Genomic DNA, 27,984 nt, shown 5'->3' with positions numbered 1-27,984 from the left:
GAGAGAGAAAGAAAAAGAGAAGGCGTGACTTTCCAATGCCGATTTCAAGCGATTCAGGTGGCTATTCAGCGTAAGGTCACCAGCGCTGGAATCCTTGAGCCATGGGTGTTCTTTTAGGACCTCCTCGTCAGTTTTCATGGAGTTTGTTGATGATCCGAGACTAAAGAGAAACAATATCTTTTCGACAAGATTCCAGCCAATTAGCCCATCGGATCAACAATCTGAGACCACCAATGGACTCAGAGTGACAAAACCTTCGAGGTGGGACCAACCCTGCTCCGATTGAATATCGTTTAGAAAGGGCAATCATCAGATGGTTCAAATTGTTTGGTGAGATTTTTTAGCTTTTTCAATGCCCGTAAATTAAATATAATTATATGATAATTATTAATAATTTATGGGCTTTATTTAGGTGTGATTGGATCAGCGATAGCTCACTGGCACTTAGACTGAGTTTTTAGGCGGGCCTAGTGCCTAATGGGCTACTTCAGAAGGTGATCATGTTTACAGTCATTTCTAGCAATTTTTAGATGTTCTAGATACGTTCCAAGTAGCAAAATTTGCAAAGGGAGTCCCTAACTCAAGTTGTATAGTTTTTACCGTAATTGAGTTAGCTGGTTAAAACTGTAACGTATTCTTGGTTGAGTAAAATTAAATGAAATGAATTTCATTAATACAAGGACATTGTAGAGGACTTACAAGAATATCTTTACAATTTTTAAAGTGCTTGAAATAATTATTTTTACTATAGAGGAATTAGGAACCTAAGCTGGAGTTTGGATAATTAGACTTATATTAGATTTCTTATAAGCCCTGGATGGGCATTATAATTATTTTCGTAGGCCTGAGGCCCTATGTGTTGTTGTTTTTACATTTTCTTGCATTGGAGTTAGAAAATATTCTTACTTCTTTGATTAAATTAATTAGTTAATTTCGTCAATAAATTTGATAAAAGTCAATATGCCTACATAGGTAATCAATGCCGGCTAGCCCTTTTTCTCTCCAGCAGAACCAACTGTAATCGGGTCAACTAGTCTGTGAATTAGATATTGATTATTTTTTGCAATTTCAATATTAATTTTATATATTTGGCATGATCATGCATTTTATAAATATTTAATTATACACGTAAATAGTTAATATATTAGGGGCATTCTAGTTGCTGCATATTTAATTATTGTTATTTGTTGGTGATTGTCACCTTGAGGGTAATTTAGAGCTGGGTGTGTTATTTTTATATGGTATATATGGATATGGATTGGACAGGTAGTCGCAGTTTGAGTTAGTCTCACTGGATCCTGGTCCTTATGGATATAGAAATTTGGGGTAAGGCACGGCTTTTAAGTTGATCTCACTGGCCTCTGCACTTGGATTTAAGCGAAAGTCCAGTTTGAGTTGAGCTCACTGGCGGAATTTAGATTGAGAGATTTGTATAAGGGATCAGCTCCTATATTTATGTATTAATGTAATATACTAGGTACATGAGTAGCTTTAAATTATATTCTTGTACGAATATTGAGTGAAATGTTTGTTATATGTATTGGATGTACATTTCATAATAGGATTGCACAGTTGTAAGTAGTTATAGAAATTGCACCTATAATCAATATCTAAACTCTTTAAGTCGAATGCTCATTCTTATTCAAATAATTTCCTCATGTTGCAGGAGAAGCAAGTTTATTTTTGAGTCTAGCCTGCATTCTTCTTCACAGGTTGTGGTACTTCTTAGTTAGTAGTTTTTATAGTTTTTATTTATTTATCTATTTATTAAACTATCAGAACTCTGCTGTGACACCATTGTATTCATGTATTATATTAATTAATAGAGATTAAGTGGTTTGTGCATGATGAGTATCAAGGTTGAGTTAGGCTCCCCTAGTTTTGATTTTCTAATATTTATCATATTAAGTTTGGCCTAAATAAATTTATAATATTTTATTTTATTTTATTTATATGTTGGGCCTTGATTTTGATCCTGGTTATGGGTTTGGAAATAATGAGATTTACTACGGGTCTCGGGGGCTTTATGTTAGCCCAGGTCCTAGTGCCAGTCTAGCCCTTAGAATCAAATCATGACAAAGTTGATATCAAGCTTAAGCTCTAGATTCATGGGAAGGTGTGTATTCAAAGTTGTCATATGCAGATTATAGGATCCTATTTCGTCTTCTTTTGTAATTTCTTATTTCTCGACTCTGTATTATTCCTTAGGTAGTATAAGAGTGTTTAGTTTAGTGTCTCGATTTTCGTGGAGTATATAGTGATGTGAACTTGACCTAGTAAACGTGTTGAGGTCTACCGGGGGGATACATAGTCTAAGAATTGTTGCGTTTCTATTAAAATAGGGCTAATTGGCGTGTCTCTCTGGTGCAAGGCATGAGTACATAAAGGTGAGTTATGATAGTATAACTGTCCTAGATAGGGGCAAAGGTACCACTGCTGGCAGTTATCAGTAGACAATCCAGTCAAGGTAAGTTTTAGTATCAGTAGGTTAAAAAGAGATAAGAGTTTGGAAAACATAGTCTGTTAGGACATATTGTAGTAATATATGCAATGCTTTCATTATCAATTCTGTAGACTGTGGATTACAGTACTGATATGGAATTATTGTGTGAAGCTGCATACATCCCCATGGTGTCGAATGATGAGTTTGTAAACAGCTTCTGTTTTAGTATAGTGGCTCCATTTCAGAATTTTATTTATGCAAAGGAGTTAGAAAACTCTTAGTTAAGGATTTAAAGCCCTCGTGATAGAGTATCAGAGGTCGCCGTTGGGCATTAACTAAAGTCATTAAATTAGTATTTTCATATTAATATATATTTTTTTTAATTTATGAATATTATTTTACATGTATTACTACTACTATTATTATTTTAAATTATTATTATTATTATTATTATTATTATTATTATTATTATTATTATTATTATTATTAAATTCAATTAGGGTTGCTTAAGATTAAATTATATTATATGTAAAAAAGAATAATTAAATTTCTTTAGAGTATTATTACTATTATTATTACCAAAGTTTTATTTAATTTAAATATAATAATAATAGTTTGGATCTATTTGAAGAGAGAAAAAGTACCTAGGTGAATAAGCTAGAAAAGTTCAGGAACCTATGATGTAATTAAAAGTAAAAATAAAAAAGTGTGCAACTCTCCCCTCACTGCCTACTCTCTTCTTTCCCCCTCCCCAACTCTCCCATCAACCCTTCACCGCTGACGAGGAATCCAGCAGCACTTGCACCATCGGTCGATGGCAGCATGATGTAGAATGGCGATGAACAGAAGCTCACCAGTGAGAGAGAGAGAGAGAGAGAGAAGCCGCAACTTTCCAATGCTAATTTCCAGCAATTCCAGCTATTCAGCGTAAGGTCACTGGCGCTGGAATCCTTGAGCCATGGGTGTTCTTTTGGGACCTCCTTGCCAGTTTTCATGGAGTTTTCCGATAAGAGAGAGGAGAGAGAAATAATATCTTTTCGATGAGATTTTGGCTAATTCGACCGTCGGATCAATGATCCAAGACCATCGATGGACTCAGAGCGATGAAACCTTTGAGATGGGACCAACTCCACACCGATTGGACATCGTTTGGAAAGGGCAATCATCGAACAATCTAAATCACTTGGTGAGATTTTTTAGCTTTTTCGATACCCGTAAATTAAATATAATTATATGCTAATTATTACTAATTTATGGGCTTCATTTAGGTGCGATAGGATCGATGACAGCTCACTGGCACTTGGACCAAGTTTTCAGACTGGGCCAGGTGCCTAACGTGTTATGGTGATCATATTTACAGTTGTTTCTAGCATTTTTAGACGTTCTGGAGGCGTTTCATGTGTTCGTTTCTCCCTAACTCAAGTTGTGTAATTTTTGCCTTGATTGAGCTAGCTGTTTAAAACTGTAAAGTATTCTTGGTTGAGTAAAATTAAATGAAATGAATTTAATTAATACAAGGATGATGTAGAGGACTTCCAGGAATATCTTTATAATTTTTGAAGTGCTAAAAATAATTATTTTTTACTATAGAGGATTTAGGGACCTGAGTTGGAGTTTAGATGATTAGACTTAGATTAGGTTTTTTGTAGGCCCTAGATGAGCATTATAATTGTTGTTGTGGGCTTGAAAGCTTGTGTGTTGCTGTTGTTGTATTTTCTTACAGTGAAGTTAGGTCCAGTTATAAGAGAGACTCTGTCGAAATTTCGGCAATACCTTATAAAATATTCTTGCTTTTTTAATTAAATTAATTAATTAATTCTATTAGTAAATTTGATAAGATTAATGTGTCTGTATAGGTGATTAGTGTCAGCTAGCCTTTCTTCTCTTTAGCCAGACTAACTACAATCGAGTCGACCAGTCTATGAATTAGATATTGATTATTTTTTGTAATTTCAATATTAATTTTATATATTTGGCATGCTTATACATTTTATAAATATTTAGTTATGCACATAAATAGTTAATATATTATAGGCATTCTGGTTGCTACATATTCAATTGTTTTTATTTATTGGTTACCTCCCTGAGGGTAATTTGGAGCTAGGTGTATTATTTTTATATGTTATAGATGGGTATAGATTGGATGGGTAGTCGCGACTTGAACTAGTCTCGCTGGAACCGGTCCTTATTGATATGAAAAGTCGAGGTAAGACACAACTTTAAGTTGATCTCGTTGGTCTTCGCACTTAGATTTAAGTGAAAGTCCAGTTTGAGTTGAGCTCGCTGGCGGGATTTAGATTGAGAGAGTTGTATAGGGGATCAACTCCTATATTTATGTATTGATGCGATACACTAGGTGTATGAGTAACTCCAAATTATCTTCTCGTGCGAATATTGAGTGAAATATTTGTTATATATGTTTGATGTGCATTTCATAATAAGATTACATTAGTTATAGGTAGTTATAGAAATTACACCTATAATCAATATCTAAACTCTCTGAGTCAAATGTTAATTCATGTTCAAATATTTTCCTCATGTTGCAGGAGGAGCAAGTTTATTTTCAAATCTAACATGCATTTTTCTCCGCAGGTTGTGATGCTTCTCAGTTAGTAGTTTTTATATTTTTTATTTATTTATCTATTTATTAAACTATCAGAACTCTGCTGTGATACCATTGTATTTATGTATTATATTAATTAATGGAGATTAAGTGGTTTGTGCATGATGGGTATCAGAGTTAAGCTGGGCTTCCTTAGTTTTGATTTTCTGATAGTTATCGAATTAAGTTGACTCCAAATAAATTTATAATATTTTATTTTATTTTGCTTACATGTTGAGCCTTGATTTTTATTCTAGTTATGAGTTTTGAAATAATGAGGCTTACTACGAGTTTCGAGGGATTTATACCGGCCCAAGTCCTAGTATTGGTCCTATCCGTATAATTGGATCGTGACAAAAACCTTTAGAATAACAAATTAGTAGTGGTAAGTCCCATACAAAAGTTATTTTTTTGTGTTAAAAATAAATTTTCTTTTCAAAGAATTATAATTTTTTTTTTATCTTAGTGTCACTTATAATTAGTTTAACATTTTATGTGTTAACTCTATATGAAACAACAGGGGGGTATGATATTATTTCTCCTTAAGCTCATGACTCTTCACTAAATGCTTATCAAGGACTTGTAAGATTTCTCTATCTCCATTTATTATTTATCAATTCGGGTGTCTAATTTTTTTGATGTACACTCGAGCGACTAAAAATTAATTAAATTAAATTAAAATATTTAAATGATGAGACTAAGGAACTCCAATAATATTTTTAAAATTGGAATAAGTAATTTTTAAACTATAGTGATCATCGATACATTAATGCTTACATCCCTTGTTAATGGTGGAAGTAGGGGGACTAGCAGGGACCACTGTCCTCCTAGCCCAAAAAAAGATTTTAAAGAGCTTATTTTATTTGTTCTTGCGTGAATCAATTCTGTAATCCTTAGTTAGACTAGTGCTGCACTCTTAGTTCAATAAAGCTTTTTCTCTTTCAATATTTAAATCCAATTATTGTGATATTTTATGATTTAAAATTTTAATTAAATAAACATTTTTCTCATCAAAACAAAAAATCATATTTACTTATTTATATACCCTATAAGCTTAAGATCTCAAAACTCAACTTTTTTTTCTCATTAATTCTCTATTACTATTTTCAACTTTTCTTTCCTTTTTATTTTATTTCATAATTAAAATTGATAATGTCCTTTTTAAGATTTTTATCAACTTTGTATTTAACATAGACGGATGAAATTGTTGGTTAACCTTTAACAACTTGTATTTTATTTTGATAACCATATTAATGTATAAATTATGAACTTATAAAGCAGTTGTTTTATAGTTTGAATGGCGTTAACAAATTAATATCATAAGTAAAAATAAAAATTATTGATATGTATTTTTTGAAAAAAAAGTTCTTTAGAAGCTATTTTTTCGATTCCAATTGAAAGTGATCACTATTTTTTAATGAAAAAAATTATAAAATTTCCTTTTATGTGCTAAATTGTGAACTTATATTTGACGAATCAATCCTTTAACCTCAACAGTTGTGATTTCGGGAGAGACTTGTTCTGGAATTTTATTCTCATGATGGGCTGGACTTGTATAGAACTGTCCGTCTCCATCTTCAATTTCAAAATCTACAAAGGCCTGTTCATTTACAATCTTGACCTTGACCAAGAAAATAGATTGCACAGGTCCACGCATATTGGGCTAGAAAAACTAAAAAGCCTAGCTGTTTAATTTTGCTGTCTTTTTTTTCCTTAATGGATAAGAATTTTCACAGCTAAAAGTCTATATGACGATGCGGAAGATTAGCATTTTAAAGTTATTTGATAGATAAATGGGAGAAAATAAAAGAAAAAATATTAAAGAAAGTATTAAAGTTTGTTGATTAGGTAAATTATAAAATATACATTATAAACACTTATACTATATTTTGGAATAAGAGATTTCTTCTTATAAATTTGAATTTGAATTAAAAAGGTGTTTGTATAAGCTTATAAGTTTTAAATATATATTGACCTGTTTGTTTATAACAATTTATAGATTTATAAGTTGAACTTGTAAGTTAAAAAAAAATTTGAAAGAATTTAATTTTTTATTTTAGTAATTATGTGTTTATAAGTTAGTTTAATCAATTATTTTATTATATTATTCTTATTTTATTTTTAAAATTTCATCATAAATTTTATTTGAAATTATTTTTAGTCATTTTAATAATAAATATTATAATAAGTTATTTTTTACCAAACACATCATTAAAAAAAAAAGTTTTGTAACTGATTATATTAGTAATCAATTTTGTAATCGATTTATGATTTCGATTTTTTTTTGTAAACTAATTAATTTTAAAAAAATTTAGCAACTGATTCAATAATCGATTATTATTAAAAATTGATTTATAATTGATTATTAATCAATATTAGAAAAACTATCAATATACAATTAGTAGTCGATTTTAAAATCTATTGCTAATAGCAATCGATTTTTAAATTGGTTAGTAACGGCAACGGAATCAATTACTAAATTAAAAAATTATTGTAATTAGCTCTAAAATTAACAATCAATTTGCAATCTGTTGCTAAAATCGATTATTATTTGTAACTGATTCCTTGTTGATGTTAATAGCAATCAATTTTTACAACTAATTATAAATCAATTGTTAAATTATTTTTTCTCTAAAAATTCTTGTCCAAATTTTTTTTTCTTTTTTTGATTTGCAACTGATTTTGTAAATCGGTTACTAATAGCAACTGGTTTTGTAAATCGGTTACTAACAGCAATTGGTTTTTACAATCAAATTTGCAATCGATTTTTCCTTCAAAAAAATTCTCGCCTAATTTTTTTATTTTATTTTTTTGATTTGCAACTAATTTATAAATTGACTGCTAAAAATAATTGATTTTTGCAACCAATTTTAAATCGGTTATTATTAGTAAACAATTTTACAATGGATTTTTTTCTCTAAAAATTTTTGCTCAATCTGTTTTTTGCAATCAATTTATGAATCAATTATTGATAGCAACTGGTTTTTGAAATCAATTAAAATCAATTACTATTAGCAATCAATTTTGCAACATATTTTTTTATCTTAGAAATTTATACCCATTTTTTGTTTTTATTTTGATTTACAACCATTTGTAGATCGGTTGCTAATAGTAATCGATTTTGCAACAAATTACGAACCGATTGTAAAATTTTCTCCCAAAAAATTCTCACTCAATTTTTAAAAGAAATTGACAATCAATAATCAATTGCTAAAATTAATTGCTAATTCGCTTATATTAACTACTACTCATTTTCTTTTCTTATTACTCATTTTTTTACCCGCTACTTATTTCTTCTCTCTTTCTTCCCTTTTCTCTTATTTTATTTATTTTCTTTTTTATTCTATCTTTTCTACTTATCATTTTTTTCTTTTCTAACATATTTTCTTCATTATTTTTCTATCTCATCTATTTTCTTCATCATTTTTTCTCATATATTTTCTTCTTTTTTTCTTTCTTATATATTTTATTCTTTATCATCTATTTTCTTCATCATCTTTTTCTTTCTCATCTTTTTTCTTCTTTATCTTCTTTTTTTTCTCATATTTTTTATTTAATTTATTTTTCTTTTGCATAAAATAAAAAATTTTATACAAATATATTTTTTGTTGGTAAATTATTTATAGTATTAATTTTTAGTAATTTTTTTGTTATTATATATATATAATTTGTCTTATAAATATGTTTTTGTGTTTAATTTTTTGTTAATAGTTTTTATAATAGTTGTTATTAGTAATTTTTTATAATATTTTTATATTAATTTTAGTATTAATTTTCATTAATAATTTATCATTTTAGTTATGACACCCCTTACCCGACTACAGTGTAGCCGAGCAAGTTATGCCACTCAGTGTGCCGAGCACTCTATTTTATCTTAATTCATTTTTATCATAGTTTTGAAAATAACTTGTGAAATATAATTCATTTATTGAAATTGTAATTTATTTGAGGTTCCAAAAATTTTATAGAAAATCCGGCAAGGTACCGGCTAAAAATGGAGAAAACCGTTCTTCGGAACCTGTGAAAAACACTTCCTATATTCTTATTCATTCATTTCAACTCCATTTATCAAAATCTCAATATTTTTCAGTTCACATTCATTTCTCAATCATTCATCTCATTTGTTAATCATGTACAAGTCATAAATAGACATTCACTCTTCCATTCACAAATACAATTTTCATTATTTACATGAACATCAAAATATGTTACATAGATCCAAATACATATGAGAAGATAAAAATTTAGTTACAAAATATCAAAATGACACCTAGTGTCCTACCAATGCACTGCAGGTGACGAGGTGACACGAACACTATGCAGAATCGGTCTACTGGGCCCTCTGTCCAAATCTTCGCATTGCAAAAGCGACGCGCTAAGCATAAAGCTTAGTGGTGCCAATAATACAAGAAAATATAATATGCAAATAAAAATTATAATTTCCTTGCTACTGTGTTCATAGAAATGAATAATTACTAACTTATTGTTTAGTCGAGGGCTAATCATGTTTTATGATATTAACTTCTTCATGCATTTCGTTAATTATTTTCTTCATGATCTTGAGCTTCTTTGTATTTTTGTAATCATTCCTGATACTTAATTTTCGTATTTTCTTTAATAATCGGTTCAATCACGCTTATACTTTTCCATGCCCAAGTAACCTATGGATAACGGTGCCTCGGGCCGTCATACCATGGGACGCAGAACGTCAACCACGTATGTAGTCAGTATGGCTAAAAAGCCATGATATCACATAATCGGGCATAAAAGCCATGAATACGGGCATAAAAGCCATGAATACTGGCATAAAGCCTTTCGCAGTACTACTAACACAATACCCTACTGGCATGCCAATTTATCCAAACCAATCACATTAGGCCTACTAGGGCATTTTGCACTTTTAAGTTTCACAATTTTTGAATTTCAAGTCTTGGTGTCACTATTCACTTCATTGATCAACAAAAAGTTGACTTTTGCATAGAAAATAGTTGCATTGGTTTTAACACTTCCAATGTACCACATTTTTCATTTAAAACTTGTTGGCATTAAGCATTAATACCATTTCTAAGCTTAAACCAAGAGAAGCAAAATTTTCAATTTTTGTATCTCAACTTTACTATTCCATTGGGCACTGTTGCAGTAAGAATTTGAGGAAATGGTAAACATGAAAGTTGTTCCTTATTTTGTCTATTTGAATTTCCTTTTTTGAATCACTCCATTTGGAGTTTTGTAGCTCAAGTTATGGCCAAAATAAGTTTCCTCACGCTTATTCATCTTTGAGATTTTGGGTCCGCGATTTTTGGTCCAACTTTGGTCAGTAATTTGGTCAAGTTAAGTTCATAATTTGGTCTAACTTTCTTCTTATGAAATGTTCTATCATACCTTAGGTTTCCATCGGTTCAAGAATTGCCTAAATCCGAGTTTTCTAGAGAGAGTTATAGCCATCCAAACAGTACTGCTAAAGTGAAAATCTGCAGAGTTGCAGGTTTGATAACTTAACTTTGCCCAATAATTTGAATGGGTTAATGGCATAATTTGGGGTGATGTTCTTCATGAAAGTTGTTTGTCTATATCATATCTTGTTGCTGTAAAAATTTCAGGTCAATTTGATTATTCTACAATGAGTTATGGCCAAATGAACAGTTACTGTTCATTTGGTCATTCTTTGCAGTATCGAATGGGGCCAACTTTTGGTCCACTTGCTTTGGTCTTTTGGGCATGGTTTCTTCAGAAAAAATGTGCCATTATAAGCCTAATTTCATGTCCAATTGGCCAAACACCAATTGGACCAACACAGCCAAAGATATGGCAGTCCAAGTGGGCTGGAATCACAGCCTCCCCTGTTACCCTAGGCGACCTACCAATTCGGTTGCATCACTCTAAATCTCTTCAAATTATGGTGAACTTATCTCAAATGGTCACTAATTGACCCTTATAAGGTTCACTTACCACTTCATAAGCCAAAACCAAATTTCACTCTCCAAAACCCTAGTTTCCCATTGTGATTCACACTAGTTACCCTAGTTAATACACTAACTCATTATCCATGTATATAAATACCTTAAACATCATATTTAGTCCACTCTAAGTCCATCAAAACAATCAATCCTATTCCTTCCTTAGGGCAGCCGAAATTCATGGTATAGATACACATGAGTTTAGTCCATTTAATTTACAATTTCATACTAAGTTCAAGTCCCTAACATAGAAATAAAGAAATATTTGTAAAAGTAAGCACTAACCTCTTGTAGGCAGATTTTTCCCAACTCAAAACTTCACTTTCCTTCACTTTCTAGGCTGCCAAATACTTCCCAAGAGGTAGAGACAAGCTTTTAGTGAAGGGACTTAGGGTTTTATAGTGCAAATTCATGGGAAAATGGAAGTAATTAAAGAAAACTTCCATGGAGGGTTATGGAGGAGAGGATCACGTTTTGAAGAAGAAGATGGCTGCTTGTTTTTGTCTTCCTTGGTCTTTATTTATCTCTTTTATTAATTAGTCAAATGGTTACTTAATTGTGATTGGTGGACAATTTTAAATGACCTCATAATATGTCATAATTGGCATTTTATTGTATTTTCTTTTCTTTTCTCTTCTACTAACTTCAAATTAATTTTTCATCAACATTAATTCATATTTTATGTCATAATAATTATTTACTCAACTGGACAAGTCGGCCAAAAATCGTCTCTGAAGGTGAAATGACCAAAATGCCCTCCGTTTGGCTTAACGGGTCAAAATTGTCTGTACCGATTGAAAAATTTTTCTAAATATTTTCTTGGCATTCTAATGCCATAGGAACCTCAATGACCCTTCTCTGGTGTCCCAAAAATTATTTTATGAATTTTTCTCCGGGTCTAGGGCTCCTCGTTGTGAGAACCGCAACTTACCTCTGATTACCCATCGCTTGGCTCATTTGACTTGGTTGTATTTTATTTCTAAAATTTTTACTAAATTTTTCTTAGTAATATTTGAGTTAATTATGGTTCCTCACTTTAGTTTAAATATTTTCCAGAAGTTCTAGAATGTACGGAGTTGCTACCGGAAGGGTGTTACATTAGTAATTTTTGAAAATTTTATTTATTTGAATTTTATTTATTTGAAATTTTTTTTTATATATATTTTTTAAATTAGCAACCGACTTTTTGATTGCTTAATTAGTTACAAATAGCAATCAATTTATAAAATGATTACAAAATTATAAAATTAAAGACACTAAATTTTTTATAACTAATTATGTTTAGATTATTAAATCAGTTGCTACTAGCAATCGATAATTTTTTATCAAAAGTTTTATTTTTATAAGTTTAATTAATTTAATAACCGATTTAGTTGTCGATTACTATTTATTGATTCTTATTTGTAATCAAACTCATTCTAACCGATTGAATTAATTGCTAAATCGATTAGCAACCGATTCGGTCGATTGCTAATCCTATTTTTTTATAGTGTATTATATAGTGTATTAACTACTTATTAATTACTTATAAGTACTTTAATTAAATATATAACTGTCTAAATTTTTAAATACTTATAAATTTAAATTAATTTATAAAAATTAAGTACTTATAAGTTAATTTTTATAAGCTAAGCTAAGCACCCTATAAATATATTATTTAAATATTATAAATGAAAATAAATTTGTATTTAATTCAAAATTCATTTATTTATGATAAATTTAAAAATTAAAAATAATTATTTTTTATCTTATTATTTCAAATTCATTCCACTACAATTAAATATATCCATTCAAAAGGATATCACAATTTTTAAACACTTTTATAAAAATTCATTTAGCTAGATAAAAAAATATTTAAATTTATAAATTTTAAATATTAAATTAAATTTTTAAAATTTAAATTTTAAATTAAAATCCTATAATTTAAACGAAATCTTAGTTTAAAAACTCTGATAAAAAAAAAATCAAAACTTCCCTTCTCCACTCCCTTTTTTTTTTATTTGTTTATTATTTTCCTAAAAAAGAAATAAAAAGGGGCTGATGGAGTAATTTATGGACGAACATAGCTTCTGTTGAGAGGGGAGACGAGCCATGTGCCATGCCCGTGGGATGTGCGCACTTTTCTCTCAGTGTGTAAACGCACCTATTTCACCCACGTGTTACTCATGCTGTTAGAGCTTCCTATTCTCATTTCCAAGCATTCGAAAACAAGTAATCTAAAAAGAAGGAAAGGGCTGTCCCCATTTCCACGTTTTCCGTGGATAAAAGAGTCAAAATTAGAATTAAAATTAAAATCGGATGGATATTATGGTGGAGCTACAGTTTTAATTTAGAGATGTAATTAAAATATATAATTTATTAATAAATTATTTATTAAATATTAATAAAAGAAATTAATTAATTAATAATTATTATTTTATATTTACAAAATAAAAATATTTAATAAAGATAATAATAAAAATAAATACTTTAAATTTTTTTTAAATTAATTTACTAAAAATTAAATAAAATTACTATTAGTTTAAAAATATAATGAATAATTAATATTATGAATTGTTGAACTTAAAATATATTGATGACCTAATATTAAAAAATTTGATCAATTTATCTCAAATTTATTTCTTAAAAAAAATTATGAAAGTAAATTCAATTAAATTTATATATTAAATAAATAAATAATGTGATTTAATTTCTAATATTATGAAAGATTTTTTTTTCTCAAATTGAGTATGAAGACATTTAAACAAGAAAAAAAATCAAAATAGTAATAAGATTATAAGAAAAAAGCTACTAATTTTTTAAATTAATGAAAAAAAATGAGAGAATTATGTTAGATTTTTTTTTAATGATATTATCTAATAATTTAAATTTTAAAGAGTAGAAATTGGTGATTTTAATGATATTATTTAATAATTTAAATTTTAAAGAGTAGAAATTGGTGATTATAGATTTATTAGATAAGAAAATAATAAAATAAAATTTATAAAAAATATAAAATCAAGAGACAATAAGGATTTGAATTTTTTTTTACGCTGATTTATATTTCATTATATTATTATTTTAATAAAAAATTTAGAATTTTTTTATATAAATTACTATTAAACTCATTTAAAATTTTTAAAACCCTCAAAGTCTTATATTCATCAAAATTTAATATAAAAATAAAAAAAAATTAAAAATTACCATTAAATCTTTAAAAAATTTAAAATTTCAGGAGGCTCTTGGCCCTCACCTAGCTCCATCAGCGTAGATAGGTTTGAATCCCTCTCTAAAACAACTTAGATATAAATTCAAAAATTTGCTTAACAAAGTGATTTTTATTTTTGAATTTTGATCCAACTAATAATTCTATAATCCATTGCCACCGACACTTCTTCGTTATATATATATATATATATGAGAATTGCGTTTCATAGTTATTGGATAAAAATAAGTGCCTACATGCTTCCCAACATATACACAAAAATTTGCATCTTCCAAACAACTTCTAGATCAAATCACCCAACCTTCTTTGGACCTCAAAGCCAAACAAACTAGCTAAACAACATCCGCTAAAAGGGAAAATGGACATAACATTTACGGAGGTCAAAAATATTTTAGCCTCTTATACATGTTATGTATAAGTAATTTATAATTTTTATTTTTTAATTTAAATTTTAATTATATTTTAAATAAGATAAATTATTATTATTAAATTAATTTTAAATTAAAGTTTCTCTCCTATTTAATTTAATTTAAATAATTTTTTATCTATTATAATAATAAATTTTTAATTAATTTATGATGCAATTAATTAAAATACCTATTTAATTTTTTTATACATATATTAATAGTAATTTTCATAATTATTTTGTTTACAATATAATAAAAGTACTTTATTCGAAAAACAATTTAAATTTCATAAAATTTTTATATTTTATCCCATAATTTATGTAAATTGATATTTATTTTTTTATAAATTATAGAAAATACATTAAATGAATGAGAAAACAATATTATTTTAAAAATATATAAATATAATATTTTTTTTGTTATTAATATAATACAAAAAATTAAATTACTAATAATGAATTGAATTGTTTAATTTTAATAATAATGAAAATATATAACATTATTATTAACTAAAAATAACATTCTATTATATTATTTTTTTTAAATACTATATCAAAGTGTAATTTTTTTATTAATCTGATATATTTTTTATAAAATAATTATTTGACAACAATGATGATCACTTTACATAAATTTATAATATAAAATAAATACATTTTATAAAAATTAAAATTTTAAAATATCATTATTTTCTATTCATATAATAAATATTAAAAATACATACTATTTTTTAAAAGACATATTCTATCATTTTAATATTATAGCTTTAATTTTTTTAATCATCTTCATTTGCAGCTAAATTTTTGATGTAATTATATTTACAATTTATCTTTTAATTTCTATTTCTACGTAAAAATATAATTAAGAGATAATTTATACATAAAAATATAGATATTTAATTAAAATTTAAAAATAATTATGTTAAAAATTAATGATAATAAAATATTAATAATTAAAATATTAATTATAATTACATTTGATATATAATTATAATGAAATAAAATATTCAAAAGCTTAAGAAATATTAAATAAGAAATATATAAAAATTAATAATTAAATATATTTAAATAAATAAATTTTGAGAATGGTAACTAATAACTTTTGAATGAAATAATAAAAAATAGTAAAAATAAAAAAAAAATTTAAGAGCATTTATCTAAAATGAAAATATTTAATTAGATGAGAGTGTTTGATATATATCAAATATCTCATATGACATACTATATATAGACAAATAAATAAAAATTATTTAAATAAAAATTAATTTATAATTAAATATTATTTAATTGAAAACGATAACAAAAGTATTCAAATTTAATTTTTATAATAGTAAAATATTTTCTATTTTTTTGATTGTTTCAATTAAATGGCCATAAATTGATAATAATAATAATAATAATAATTAATTTTGGGAAAGTGAAATTAAAAAAAATTAAATTAAGCCCATATTAAGCCAAATTTCAAGAAATTAACTGGACAGAGTCCAACCATAAAAGGACTATCTAATGGGGAGTTATTAACTTACATGACCTGTAATCTCAATAAAAATACATTTAGGGAGCTTAGTTCACCCATTAATCATCCACAATCCAAAATAAAATCAATTAGAGCTCAGCTCTCTCATCCATCATAAGTATCTAATTACATAATTACACATACATAAAGTTTATAGATTACAATCCCAAATTGATAAATATTACAGTTTCAAACTAAATGATATGTTTCTATACATGCAGAGGACTATAATTTATATTTAAGAGTACAAAACATAAAATTAATAGCAAGTAGACCTGTGAGGAATAAAAACATATTAAACTCAAGGAAAGAACTCTCCTGTAACCTGAAAAAATAGTGAATAAGAGTGAGCATTTGACTCAGATAGTAAATATTTATTTTACATATAATTTTTATAACTATTTAATTCTAATGCATCATTGGAGATGAGATGCATCATTGGAGATGAGATGCATCATCTTCATACAAAAGCCATATAAATCACATAAAATCACAAGCACTCATGCACCTGTGTCAAACCCATATTCACACATATATTATGAGGAGCTGATCCCCCTACCCCGCTTTTTTAATCCAAGGCCTATTAGTGATATCAACTTGAGCCGAACTTTCACTTCATAATCCATATGCGGGGGTCAGCGAGATTAACTCAAAAGCCATATAAATCACATAATTATTTTACATATAATTTTTACATATAATTTTTATAACTATTTAATTCTAATGCATCATTGGAGATGAGATGCATCATTGGAGATGAGATGCATCATCTTCATACAAAAGCCATATAAATCACATAAAATCACAAGCACTCATGCACCTGTGTCAAACCCATATTCACACATATATTATGAGGAGTTGATCCCCCTACCCCGCTTTTTTAATCCAAGGCCTACTAGTGATATCAACTTGAGCCGAACTTTCACTTCATAATCCATATGCGGGGGTCAGCGAGATTAACTCAAAGCCATACTCGCTCCAATTTCCTTAAAAAGGACCGGACCCCAAGGGAGACTAGCTTAAGCCGATTTGCCCTTTCTATCTATATCCATCACACCACACCACACGCACGCCGATACACGTACACAACTCCAGATTATCAAAATATAGCAACTAAAACAGTATTAATCAAATACAAATGTATTACGGGGCATGCCTAATATTTAACTCTCTCTCTCTCTCTCTCTCTCTCTCTCTCTCTCTCTCTCTCTCTCTCTCTCTCTCTATATATATATATATATATATATATAAATAAGTGATGTATGAGCATGCTAAAAGTATAATAATATTGAAATTGTACATAAAATAAATATCTACTCACAAAACTTTAAAGGTTACTGCGGCGACTGGGCGAAAGAAGAAGATTGTCCCTACTCACCTAAACAATATATTTTTTAATTTTATCACGTGGTTTTTAAATTAATTTTTACAAATTGACAAAGTTTATTGTCTTTGAAAAATCAAACCTGATTTCTAAAATTTTAAAAATTCTAAATAAATTGCCAAAATTTTAATACAATAATATATTAATATTTACATATAAAATAAGTATTTTAAAAATTAGGGGTATTATAATAAATTAGTGAAATATCTATATTTTATTTTTATAATTTTTTATGTAGATTACACTTTTTGTCTTTTAAATTTTTTTAATAAAGATTTTATAATAAAAATAATAGAAAATATAATAATGTAATAAAAATATTTATTAAAAATATAAAATAATTTAAGGTTGATTAAATTATATGATAGTTGATTATAATATTACAAATTAATGGTCAATTTTCTTTAAACTAATGGCCATTAATGACCTTTATTATTATTATTATTATTATTATTATTATTATTATTATTATTATTATTATTATTATTATTATTATGATGTAGCGTAACATGTGACAAATAATATTTTTGCATAAATTAATTTATAAAAAATAATATAAATAATTTTTAAATATTGTATTTAATTATAAAATGTCTTAATTTTTTTAAAAATTAAATTTTAAAGGAAAATAATAATTTAAATAATAAATGTTACGATAGTATTGTAAATAATAATGCTAATTAAAAAAGAAATAAAAAAATTAAATAATAATTAGTATTTATAAAGTAATATAAATAATTTTTAAATATTACATTTAATTATAAAATATCTAAATTTTTAAAGTTAAATTAAAAAAATAATAATTTAAATAATAAATATTAAGGTAGTATTGTAAATAATTATGATAATTAAAAGAGAAATAAAAAATTAAATAATAATTAGTATAAAGAAGATTATTTATCATTGATTATAAGATTATAAATTAATGGTCAATTTTTTTTAAAATTAATGGTTATCAATGTACTTTTATTATTATTATTATTTAAATTATTTTTTATTTTAAATTATTATAATTATTATTATTATTATTGTTGTTGTTATTAAGGATAACATATAGCAAATAATATTTCTTACATAAATAATTTTATAAAAAAATAATATAACTAATTTTTAAATATTATATTTAATTATAAAGGACTTAATTTTTAAAAAGTGAATTAAAAAAATAATAATTTAAATTATAAATGTTAAGATAGTATTGTAAATAATAATAATAATAAGATAATTAAAAAATTAAATAATAAGTAGTATTTATAAAACAATATAAATAATTTTAAATATTAAATTTAACTATAAAATATTTTAATTTTTAGAAATTAAATTTAAAAAATAATAATAATTTAAATCATAAATGTTAAGACAGTATTATAAATAATAATGATAATTAAAAAAATAAAAAATTAAATAATAATTAATATAAATAAAACTATTATGAAAAATGATATGTTATAATTAAAAAAAAAAGTATCACATGTAATATTCTGAAAAATATCCCTTTGTTATTATATATATATATAAATATATTTAGCAATGACATGCAAGCCAATAGGCTCTTCAATGCATTGCATCCTCCTGCCACACAGAACGCTCCTCGCTAGTTAGATCGCTTTCATCCAACACAAGTTTTTAATTTGCTCTCACCAAATTCTTTGGACTAAAAAAAAAAACTATGACCTCAAAATTCATTATACAACCACCACAGCATGGACGAGGCAGAGTTGTCCCAAAACTAGGCCGGGAGAGAATAAAACCAATATTTTTGCCTACCTCGAAGGGCAGGGAAGCAAACAAGAAACAGAGCAAGATGATTTGACCAGACAACAAAAAAAGCCACAAAATTTGGGAGAAATTCCCCTTCTAAAAAGAGGAGAATATTACCTGCTTTTTGTTCAACTTTACGACTCTGTTTATATAAATTATTAGGGAAAAGAAAAAAAAAATAACAGAGAGAAAGATATTTTTTAAAGTGATTTTTTTATTTTTTTCTAAGTAAGAGAAAATAATTTTAAAAAAAAATAGAATAAAATTTTCTTCTTCTCCATATATTTTTTTATTTAAATAAAAAAAATAATTTTTTAAACTTATTTTCTTTTTATTACTTTCCTTTCTCTTCCTTTTTCACCTATCCAAACAACGGGTAGAGGAAAATGGTGTTTTGATAATGATTAGGAAGGAAAAGAAACTAAAGTTATTCTCTCGTAATCATTAGAATAAATGGCCTTCCATTAATTTTGTACAAAAGAAAATAAGAAATGACTAATGCATATTATTACTTCCGTACAATAAATATTGATTTATTTATTAATATCTTCATATTTAATATGCATTAAAAGAATAAAATTAATTATTATAATTATATTAATTAAATTTTAAAATTAAATAAAAAATAAAAATAAGTATATGTTTATAACGAGGGTACTTTACCAACCTAGAGGGCCTTACATGTGCCACCACAAATTGGCCAAAATTTTACCAAGAATATGTCGGTGACAATAATAAGCACTATATATATATATATATATATATATATATATATATATATATATATATATATATATATATATATATATATATATATATATATATATATATATATATATATATATATATATATATATATATAATATGCATAATATTTAAAAAAATTAATTTTCAAAATTTAATTAAATCTTAAAAATAATTTTAAATCGTTTTTTAATATGATAAAAGTTTTATTTTTAAATTTTTAAATGAAAAATTATGATTTTTCTATAGTCAAAATTATATTATATTTTTTTAGCTAAAATTAAATAATTACTTAAAATTTATTATTTATAATAATAAAAATTAATTATATTATAAAATAATAATACTTAATTTTAAAAGTAAAATAATTCTTTAAATATATTTTATAATGATTTACATTTTTCAATTATGGAATATATGATTTTTTTAATAAAAATTATTTTCTATTATTTTTAAATAAAAACATTTTCATTTTTTTATGAGAAATGAAAATTAAAATTTTTTAAAATTAAAAATAAAAAATATTTTTATAAATAAACAGATTCTAATTATTAAATATTTCCTTAGAAATTTCTGGAAAAGATGAAAAATTTAAAATTTTAGACAAAAATAAAAATAAAAATATTAAAAAAGAAATGGACAGGGGAATGCGTGTGGTCCTACAAATATCTAAAAATAAAAAGGCAAATTATATTGGGTGAACAAAAATGAAGAATAGTTGAGCGTGCAGGGGAAATAATCCCAAGCTAAGGGATGACAGTGAAAATTAAGAAATTTAATTATTTTGGTTGGTGACATTTGAACTTCCCATTCTTGGTCAAAATTTTCCACATCTCTGCCCCATTTTAAAAATTCTGTCCCATCAGCTTCCAATCATTACCCATTGTTTTTCTTTTCCTTTTTTTTATTTTTTTAAAAAATTAGTACAAAATATAAAATTATAAATTTTATTTATTGATTCTACTTTATTTAGCCTTTTTATTATTTTTAAAAATTAAAAACATAATAATTTATTAAATTCGATTCTCTTTAAATATCTATTTTTTATTATATATGTTATTAAAAAAACTGATTACATTCACTAAAAATTACGAAATTAAATTTAATTTAATTTAATAATTAAAAATTTATTACTCACTTAATAAATATAAAAATTAAAATTTTATTTTCTTAATTTTTTTATAAAAAAAATGAAATTGAAGAAGATTCCAACATGTTAAATAGATGAATATTATATAAAGGAAGATATTGAGAGTTAAAATCAAGTAACAGAAATTGAACACAATGGTGACCTTATATCTGCAAGAAATTGGTTGCTCTTTGGGGATTCTTTTTTCGGTGTGAGTTAAAGTGGCAATTCTTGCTGAGATTTTAATTTCTCAGTATGGGAAAACGTTTTTTTTCTTTTTTAAGAAAAAAACTTGAAGAAAACGTTTTTACAGGGACTTGAGAGCAGACTTGTAGCGGGTTACTGTCTGGTGAATGGTAACGACGCATACCAACTCAAATAAATAAAATTACATTTTTGCACAAAAACATTGCATGCAATGGGTCCCATTTCAATCCAACCGCAAGATGTCTCAACTACAGAATCCTGTGGTTGAAAGAGCGACTTTGCATCTCAAAATAAAGTCTCTTTGTTTTTCACTCTCTTTGGAGAAAATTGTCAATTAAAATATTTAAAATTGACAATTATATATTTTATTTAATTTTTAACATTATAATTATAATATTAGATTATTAATTTTTTTTAAATAAACACTTTAAATTAGTGATAAAAAAAATCTAAAAATTCACTTTTAATTGCTCTACTAGCATTAAAATGGTAGTCAAATTGCTTTTTTATATCTTGTATATAAATTAAAATTTTATAAAAAATTTAATTCAATCAATTTTTTTATAATTTTTTTTAAATGATTTTTTTAAAGAAGCCTTACCCTATCCATTATTGATTTTGAGGCTTTCACTCTAGATTAACATGAGGTATGAGTGTGCAAATCCAATCATTAATTCCCTTGAAAAATGAAAATAAGATTCTTAGATCCCACACTTGCCATGTTTAAAAAATCACTTTAAAATTAAAAATTATTTTAATAAATATATTTATTTTTCATCTTTTTCACTATAATTTATATATTAAATCAAATCATGAAGTATTTTCATTTTTAAAATCATTTAACTTCTTTTTAAATAATTAATTTTTAATTAAATTAAAAGGATAAATTTAAAGTAGTTATAAAAGTTGATCTTAAATATAATTCTTTTAATAATAACGAGTTACACAATCAGAAATAGCTTTTATATAATTTTAAAATAAGTAAATAAAAAAATTTAAATTTGAAAAAAAATAAGAAAGGAAAAAAAATTTAAAAGTAAAATAATTTTATTTTTTATTTAATTTATGTTTGGTTAAGAAACAAACATGGAGGGAATAAAATTTTGAAAGGAAAATAAATATTAGTTTTCACTTTTATTTTCACTTTAAATTAGAGGAAAAATGAGAGAAAAATATTTAAAATTATAAAAAAATATCTCTATAATTTTTAGGTTCTTTTTAAAAATTTAAAAGTAAAATTAATTTCTTTCAGTATTTTTCTTTTATATTTAAACATAAAAAGAAAAAAAAGTATTTTTCTTTTTAATCATTATTTTTTTAATTTTCTTCTTTTTATTATTTTTTCTTTTTATTTATACTAAAAAAATAAATAAGTAAAGGGTGTGCTATAAAAAGCTAGATTATTATGAATTTATCCATTATTAAATTAAATTTTACATATAATGTATCATATATATATATATATTATAATTAATTTTATATGTTTTTTAATTTAAATACCTAATTTAATAGATATTAAATTTATTTTTATATGGATTGGAGGTACGTACCAATAAAATAAATAGACATTTGTTTAATAATGGGTAGTGCGCATGCCGATGTCGCAGGGGAAAATAGAGGGCAAAATGGTAAATGGGGAAAAACTGTCGGCTTGTCTAACTCTGGTTAAATTAACCACAATCTCATGTTACCCCCAGCGAGTACGGACCACTCGTGAGCCCATCTTTCTATGGGCGTCGGTGACTCGTTGCGAGTTAAGGCTTTTTTTTTTTATTATTTTTTTAAAGATAGAGAGATTTTTAGTATTTTTTTAAGAGAGAAAATCTTTCACAGAAAGCGAGAGACTTTGATATTTAAACCATGGAAGCCATTCAAGCCAAACCCAATGCACCCTCTGTCCAGAGAGAGAGAGATAGAAAGAGGAAAATGGTAGATTCAAGCGATTCTGTCTCCATCGACATGGAAACTCTCTCTCTTGGTGGAAAGGTAGCCTGCATTCACAAGTGCATATGTCTATATTACGTTTGATTCTGCATTTCTGCTTCCTTGTACTGTTGGTTTCTGCAAAGCTTTTTGGTTCGTGAGAAAATGCAGGAAAACAAAAGAATTGAAACGATAAGGTTTCAAATAAGTTTTTTCTAATGAGTTTTATATTTTGGATAACGGGGAATTGATTTTTTTTTTCTGTTTCTGTATCCTCCTTTTACTGAGATGTTGGTTAGTTCTATTTTTGGTACGCAATTAACGAGAACAAGTGAGTTATTGGTTGCATTTTGTTTCTCGGTAATATTATCTATGGTTTTTTAATTGCTTATTTTGTAATTTCACAGGGCTTACTTTTAATGTTATCTTATGCGGTCATTGAATGAAGTATTTCTCTAATGTTTACTACTTTGATTCACTTATGGGCGGATGCATTTTTTTTTCATTTTTTTCCCCTTTCCAATATGAAATGCAATCCACAATCTTTCTGGGTTCTGTTCTTTGTCAAATTTATTTAAAATTTGCAGTATGGAGGTTTTTTTTTCCCCCCCATTTTTATTATCCTATCTGATGCATGCTATACTGGTTTCTAGTTTGTGGCTGTATATTTTTTACTTACCCACTACAGTCCTTTCAATAGCCTTTTTAATGCTAACACTGGGCAGCTTACATTCCAAAACTGTGTTAATTGAAATAAAGGAATATAAAGTTTGAGTTAAGATATACATTTCCCGTTTCTGAAGAGCTTATATGCCTAAATATGCAAACTTGGTTAGGTTTCTGAGAAAAGAACAATTGCACATGTGAATCAATCCATTTACAGAATATTCTTAGTTTGGGTAGGCCCTAACTACCCAAAATGGTTCAGAGTGGAGAAAGCGAATCCATCTAGCCGACCCCAAATTTTTTGGATTTGGATAAAGGCTTCGTTGAGTTGAGTTGGGTAGGCCCTAAGTATTCCTTTTCTCTTAAACAAGTAAATGACTACCAAAGGGAGATGCACCTTTATGATGGGAAGATCACTTTTTGAGAATTTAACTTCTATTTAAGCTAAAAAGGATTAGCTGTTGGGATTCAACTCTCACTTTTTACAATTCCCCCTTCATTAATTTTAGGAACAAAAAAGTGTAGATGTTCTGGTGAAAAGCTTATTTTTATTCAATTCTTTTTCTTGTGAATTGTTTATTTATTTTTATTTATTTTTATCTAAGTTTGGAATTGTTTAGTTGAGTACTAATGTTTTTGTTAATGTGCCTGCAGGAGTTCCTTATAAAAACTTGCCATGGTTGTGTATCTGTTTCTGTATATGGAGACCAGGACAAGCCAGCTCTTATTACTTATCCTGATTTAGCTCTAAATCGTGAGTATATGGAAAACAAATAGATCAACTGGTTTGTCTAAGTGGAAAAATTTCAAGATCCATATACATGTTCCTATCACGATATCTGCCTGCATCTAGATGGCCGTAGATTTTTTTTTTCCTATGACAACACTTTTATATGAAATTTCTGTGTTTATTTGTTCCATTGACTAATTAGTCAGAGGAGAGGATGGAGTTCAAAATGATTGTTTTTTTTTTCAGCAGACTCTACCAATTAAGCTCCAACTAAACTTTTGTCTCTGTATGTTTTGACCAGATATATCCTGTTTCCAAGGATTATTCTTTTGTTCGGAAGCATGTTCTTTGCTCCTCCACAACTTTTGCATATACCATATTAGTCCTCCCGGGCATGAGGTTTGTAGATTGTCTGCTTCACTGTAAATTTTACTTATATACCATAAATGTAATATGTTTTAAATTTTTTTAGTACAATTGGCTTTGATTGGGGCTCGAACTCGAGACCTCATAACCCAGAAGACGACTTTAGTACCACTGAGCTAAAGCTCATTGTTTTTTTTTTTTAAATATCTGCACTGAAATTATCATCATTGTTGAATTCTATGATTTTACTGTGTTTCTTATCTGGCACTTCCTTCAAGAACTGTTGCAGTTAGGAGCTGCGACAAGTAGCCCTGATGACCCTGTTCTTTCTGTTGATGACTTGGCAGACCAAATTGCGGAGATTCTCAACTATTTTGGGTAATCATGTTATTCCACAAACTTAATTTCTCTTTCAAATGTTGTTTGGTTAGAGCTTTCCTGTGCAGCATCTATCTTCTGCTTGGGACTTTTATATATATATATATATATATATATATATATATATATATATATATATATATATATATATATATATTCTATCGGTCAGTGATGCTTCTGACTAGTTTTCTAAAATATAAGTGACCCACAAACACTAACTGTACATTTAAAAGGTCTTAAGCTGTCTCTTTCTTTTGTAAATCATCATCGTCATTACCATCATTGCTTGTTTATTTGCTTATTTGGATAAGAATGAAAGGAAATCAACTGAGTTGTTCTTTTCATATTTCTTCCCCTTTCCAGACTTGGGGCAGTGATGTGTATGGGTGTCACAGCGGGAGCTTACATTCTTACTCTATTTGCTGTATGCTTCATTCCTTTCCATGATCCACATGATTTGTTTTTTCATTGCTTCTTAATTGTGTTTAGCTTCTGGGATTTACTGGTCTTGGTTTTTTTGTCTGCTTTGCAACAGTTGAAATATAGGCAGCGTGTTATTGGTTTGATTCTTATTTCTCCCTTGTGCCAAGCACCGTCATGGACAGAGTGGTTGTGTAATAAGGTTCCTTACCTGCACCTTTTTGTGGTTAGTTGAGAGTCGAGTAATCTCATTCTTATGCATGATGATAAATTATTTGCAGGTGATTTGTAACTTACTGTACTACTATGGCATGTGTGGAGTTGTGAAAGAGTTCTTACTTAAGCGGTATTTCAGCAAGGTATTCTCGTGCATCTAGTTTTTCTATAGATTATGTGCATCCATAATTGGATTGATTAAATAACTGGGTTCTAATTGGTGATAGCAGGAAGCTCGTGGTAGTGCTCAAGTACCAGAATCAGATATTGTCCAGGCCTGCAGAAGAGTTAGTCCTTTGGCATTCATTTATTTATTTTCTCCCTCCTATTATAAATGCTTATAAACCAGAACTTGAATTCAACTAAAATCAGCAGCCTAGAAGCTTTTTACTTCCCAACTTGATGGTGTGTCTTTTCTTTTGTTAGTTGCTGGATGAAAGACACAGTTTAAATGTTTCGCGGTTTATTGAAGCATTAAATGGGTAAGGGTTGTTTTCAGATAACTTTTCTTCTCTGTGGTGCACGCTTTGCACAGGTAAATAATGCAAATCTGTGGTGTGCCTGTGGATAATTGTTTTCCATGACACAGGGCACTGTTTTGTATTCACTTCACCTCAAAGAGGTTCTGCATGTTCTAAAATAATATGAGCCTTGTGCTACAATGCTTTAGCTTTTTGATATGATATTATTATATTTTGTTGTCTTTGTAGGAGACCAGACATTAGTGAAGGACTGAGAAAGCTACATTGTCGTTCCCTGATATTTGTTGGGGAGAGCTCTCCATTTCACTCTGAGGCTCTCTACATGACATCAAAACTAGATAGAAGATACAGTGCGTTAGTTGAGGTATTCAACGTGTCTCTACTTTTGATTTCCAAAATTTGGTTTGAATGAAATTTTAGAACAGTGGAAAAAGTTTTGTTTACCGGAGGATATGGGGACCTACAGGTTCAGGCATGTGGATCCATTGTGACAGAGGAGCAGCCCCATGCCATGTTAATACCGATGGAGTACTTTCTAATGGGATTTGGTATGTACAGACCACCTAAGTTAAGTGTCAGCCCAAGAAGTCCTTTGAGTCCATTGTGCATTTCCCCTGAGCTCCTATCACCGGAAAGCATGGGCTTGAAGTTGAAACCGATAAAAACACGAATACATGTGGAAGTTTGAAGAATATGGATGACTGGCAAGAGTGCTTTTTTTTTAATCCATTTATTGTATGTTCTTTGATTGATTGGCAAAGATAAACATGGGTGGATTGGTAGAAGATTGTAGATAAGAGTAAAAAAAGAGGAAAAAAATACAGGGGAAAATATTAGAAAGAAAGCAGAGGTCGCCATTCTTTGATTTGTAATCTTAATTGTTAGTTGAGGTTGAGAGGGATTCAGTTGTAAATCCTTGAAATAAGTTTTCATAGTCATAAGCAAATGATAATAATAGCAATAAATGGTGGAAGTTGAACTCGTGCTTTCTCAGGTTGGCTTCCACGTCAATAAATTTGATTGTCTATTCTTTGTTTGCAAGTTAAAAGGCCCTTAGTGTAAGCTGAGCAAACAGGCTACTCATAAAGTTTAAAACTTTTTTATTTTATTATTATTATTAAACTCAGGCTGGATGATGTATGTTGGGAAGTGTAATGTCCCTTTCTTTTTATCTGGAAGTGCTGATGGAAGCTGTCTGACTTTGGAAATTAAAATAACTAGTAATTACTCGTTGGATGTTGATTTTATTTAACTGACCTGTATTGTTAGATAAGAACCACCAACTGATATAAAATACAACAGTATATGATGAATTATTGGTGGGCTGAAAGTGAAATGTGGCACAAGAGCTCCAAATCACATTGGTCTATGCGTTGATTCAACGAATAGCTTCAAGACGGTGGGTTCTGTCCTTGACACAAGGGATGGTCTAGGCAGCCTAGAAAAAAT

The 27,984-nt window shown here is 27.3% G+C and overlaps 1 protein-coding gene across 2 annotated transcripts; it reads left to right on the top strand.

Annotated features, from left to right (window-relative positions):
- Window positions 1-23,169: 23,169 nt before the first annotated feature.
- LOC110641359 (protein NDL2) lies at window positions 23,170-27,562 on the top strand. Of its 2 annotated transcripts, none has more exons than XM_021793051.2 (11): window positions 23,170-23,340; window positions 24,598-24,697; window positions 24,975-25,072; window positions 25,329-25,417; window positions 25,781-25,841; window positions 25,953-26,039; window positions 26,119-26,196; window positions 26,281-26,340; window positions 26,480-26,535; window positions 26,764-26,899; window positions 27,002-27,562. In XM_021793051.2, the coding sequence occupies exons 1-11, from the start codon at window positions 23,215-23,217 to the stop codon at window positions 27,221-27,223; spliced, it is 1,113 nt and encodes a 370-aa protein (XP_021648743.1). In that variant the 5' UTR covers window positions 23,170-23,214; the 3' UTR covers window positions 27,224-27,562. The 2 variants fall into 2 exon arrangements, with proteins under 2 accessions (XP_021648743.1, XP_021648744.1); XM_021793052.2 differs by having other exon boundaries at window positions 23,173-23,340; window positions 26,284-26,340.
- The last annotated feature ends 422 nt before the right edge of the window (window positions 27,563-27,984 follow it).

The sequence above is a fragment of the Hevea brasiliensis genome, chromosome 11 (genome assembly GCF_030052815.1).
Source record: "Hevea brasiliensis isolate MT/VB/25A 57/8 chromosome 11, ASM3005281v1, whole genome shotgun sequence".
Lineage (NCBI taxonomy): Eukaryota > Viridiplantae > Streptophyta > Magnoliopsida > Malpighiales > Euphorbiaceae > Hevea > Hevea brasiliensis.
This window is presented reverse-complemented; position numbering and strand designations above follow the sequence as displayed.

Excerpts from the sequence above, each read along its gene's own strand:
- LOC110641359 (XM_021793051.2), top strand. The coding sequence starts at position 23,215 with ATGGAAGCCATTCAAGCCAAACCCAATGCACCCTCTGTCCAGAGAGAG. Across the intron at positions 23,341-24,597 it reads CTCTCTCTCTTGGTGGAAAG|GAGTTCCTTATAAAAACTTG; the intron begins GTAGCCTGCATT and ends ATGTGCCTGCAG. Across the intron at positions 25,842-25,952 it reads ACATTCTTACTCTATTTGCT|TTGAAATATAGGCAGCGTGT; the intron begins GTATGCTTCATT and ends GCTTTGCAACAG.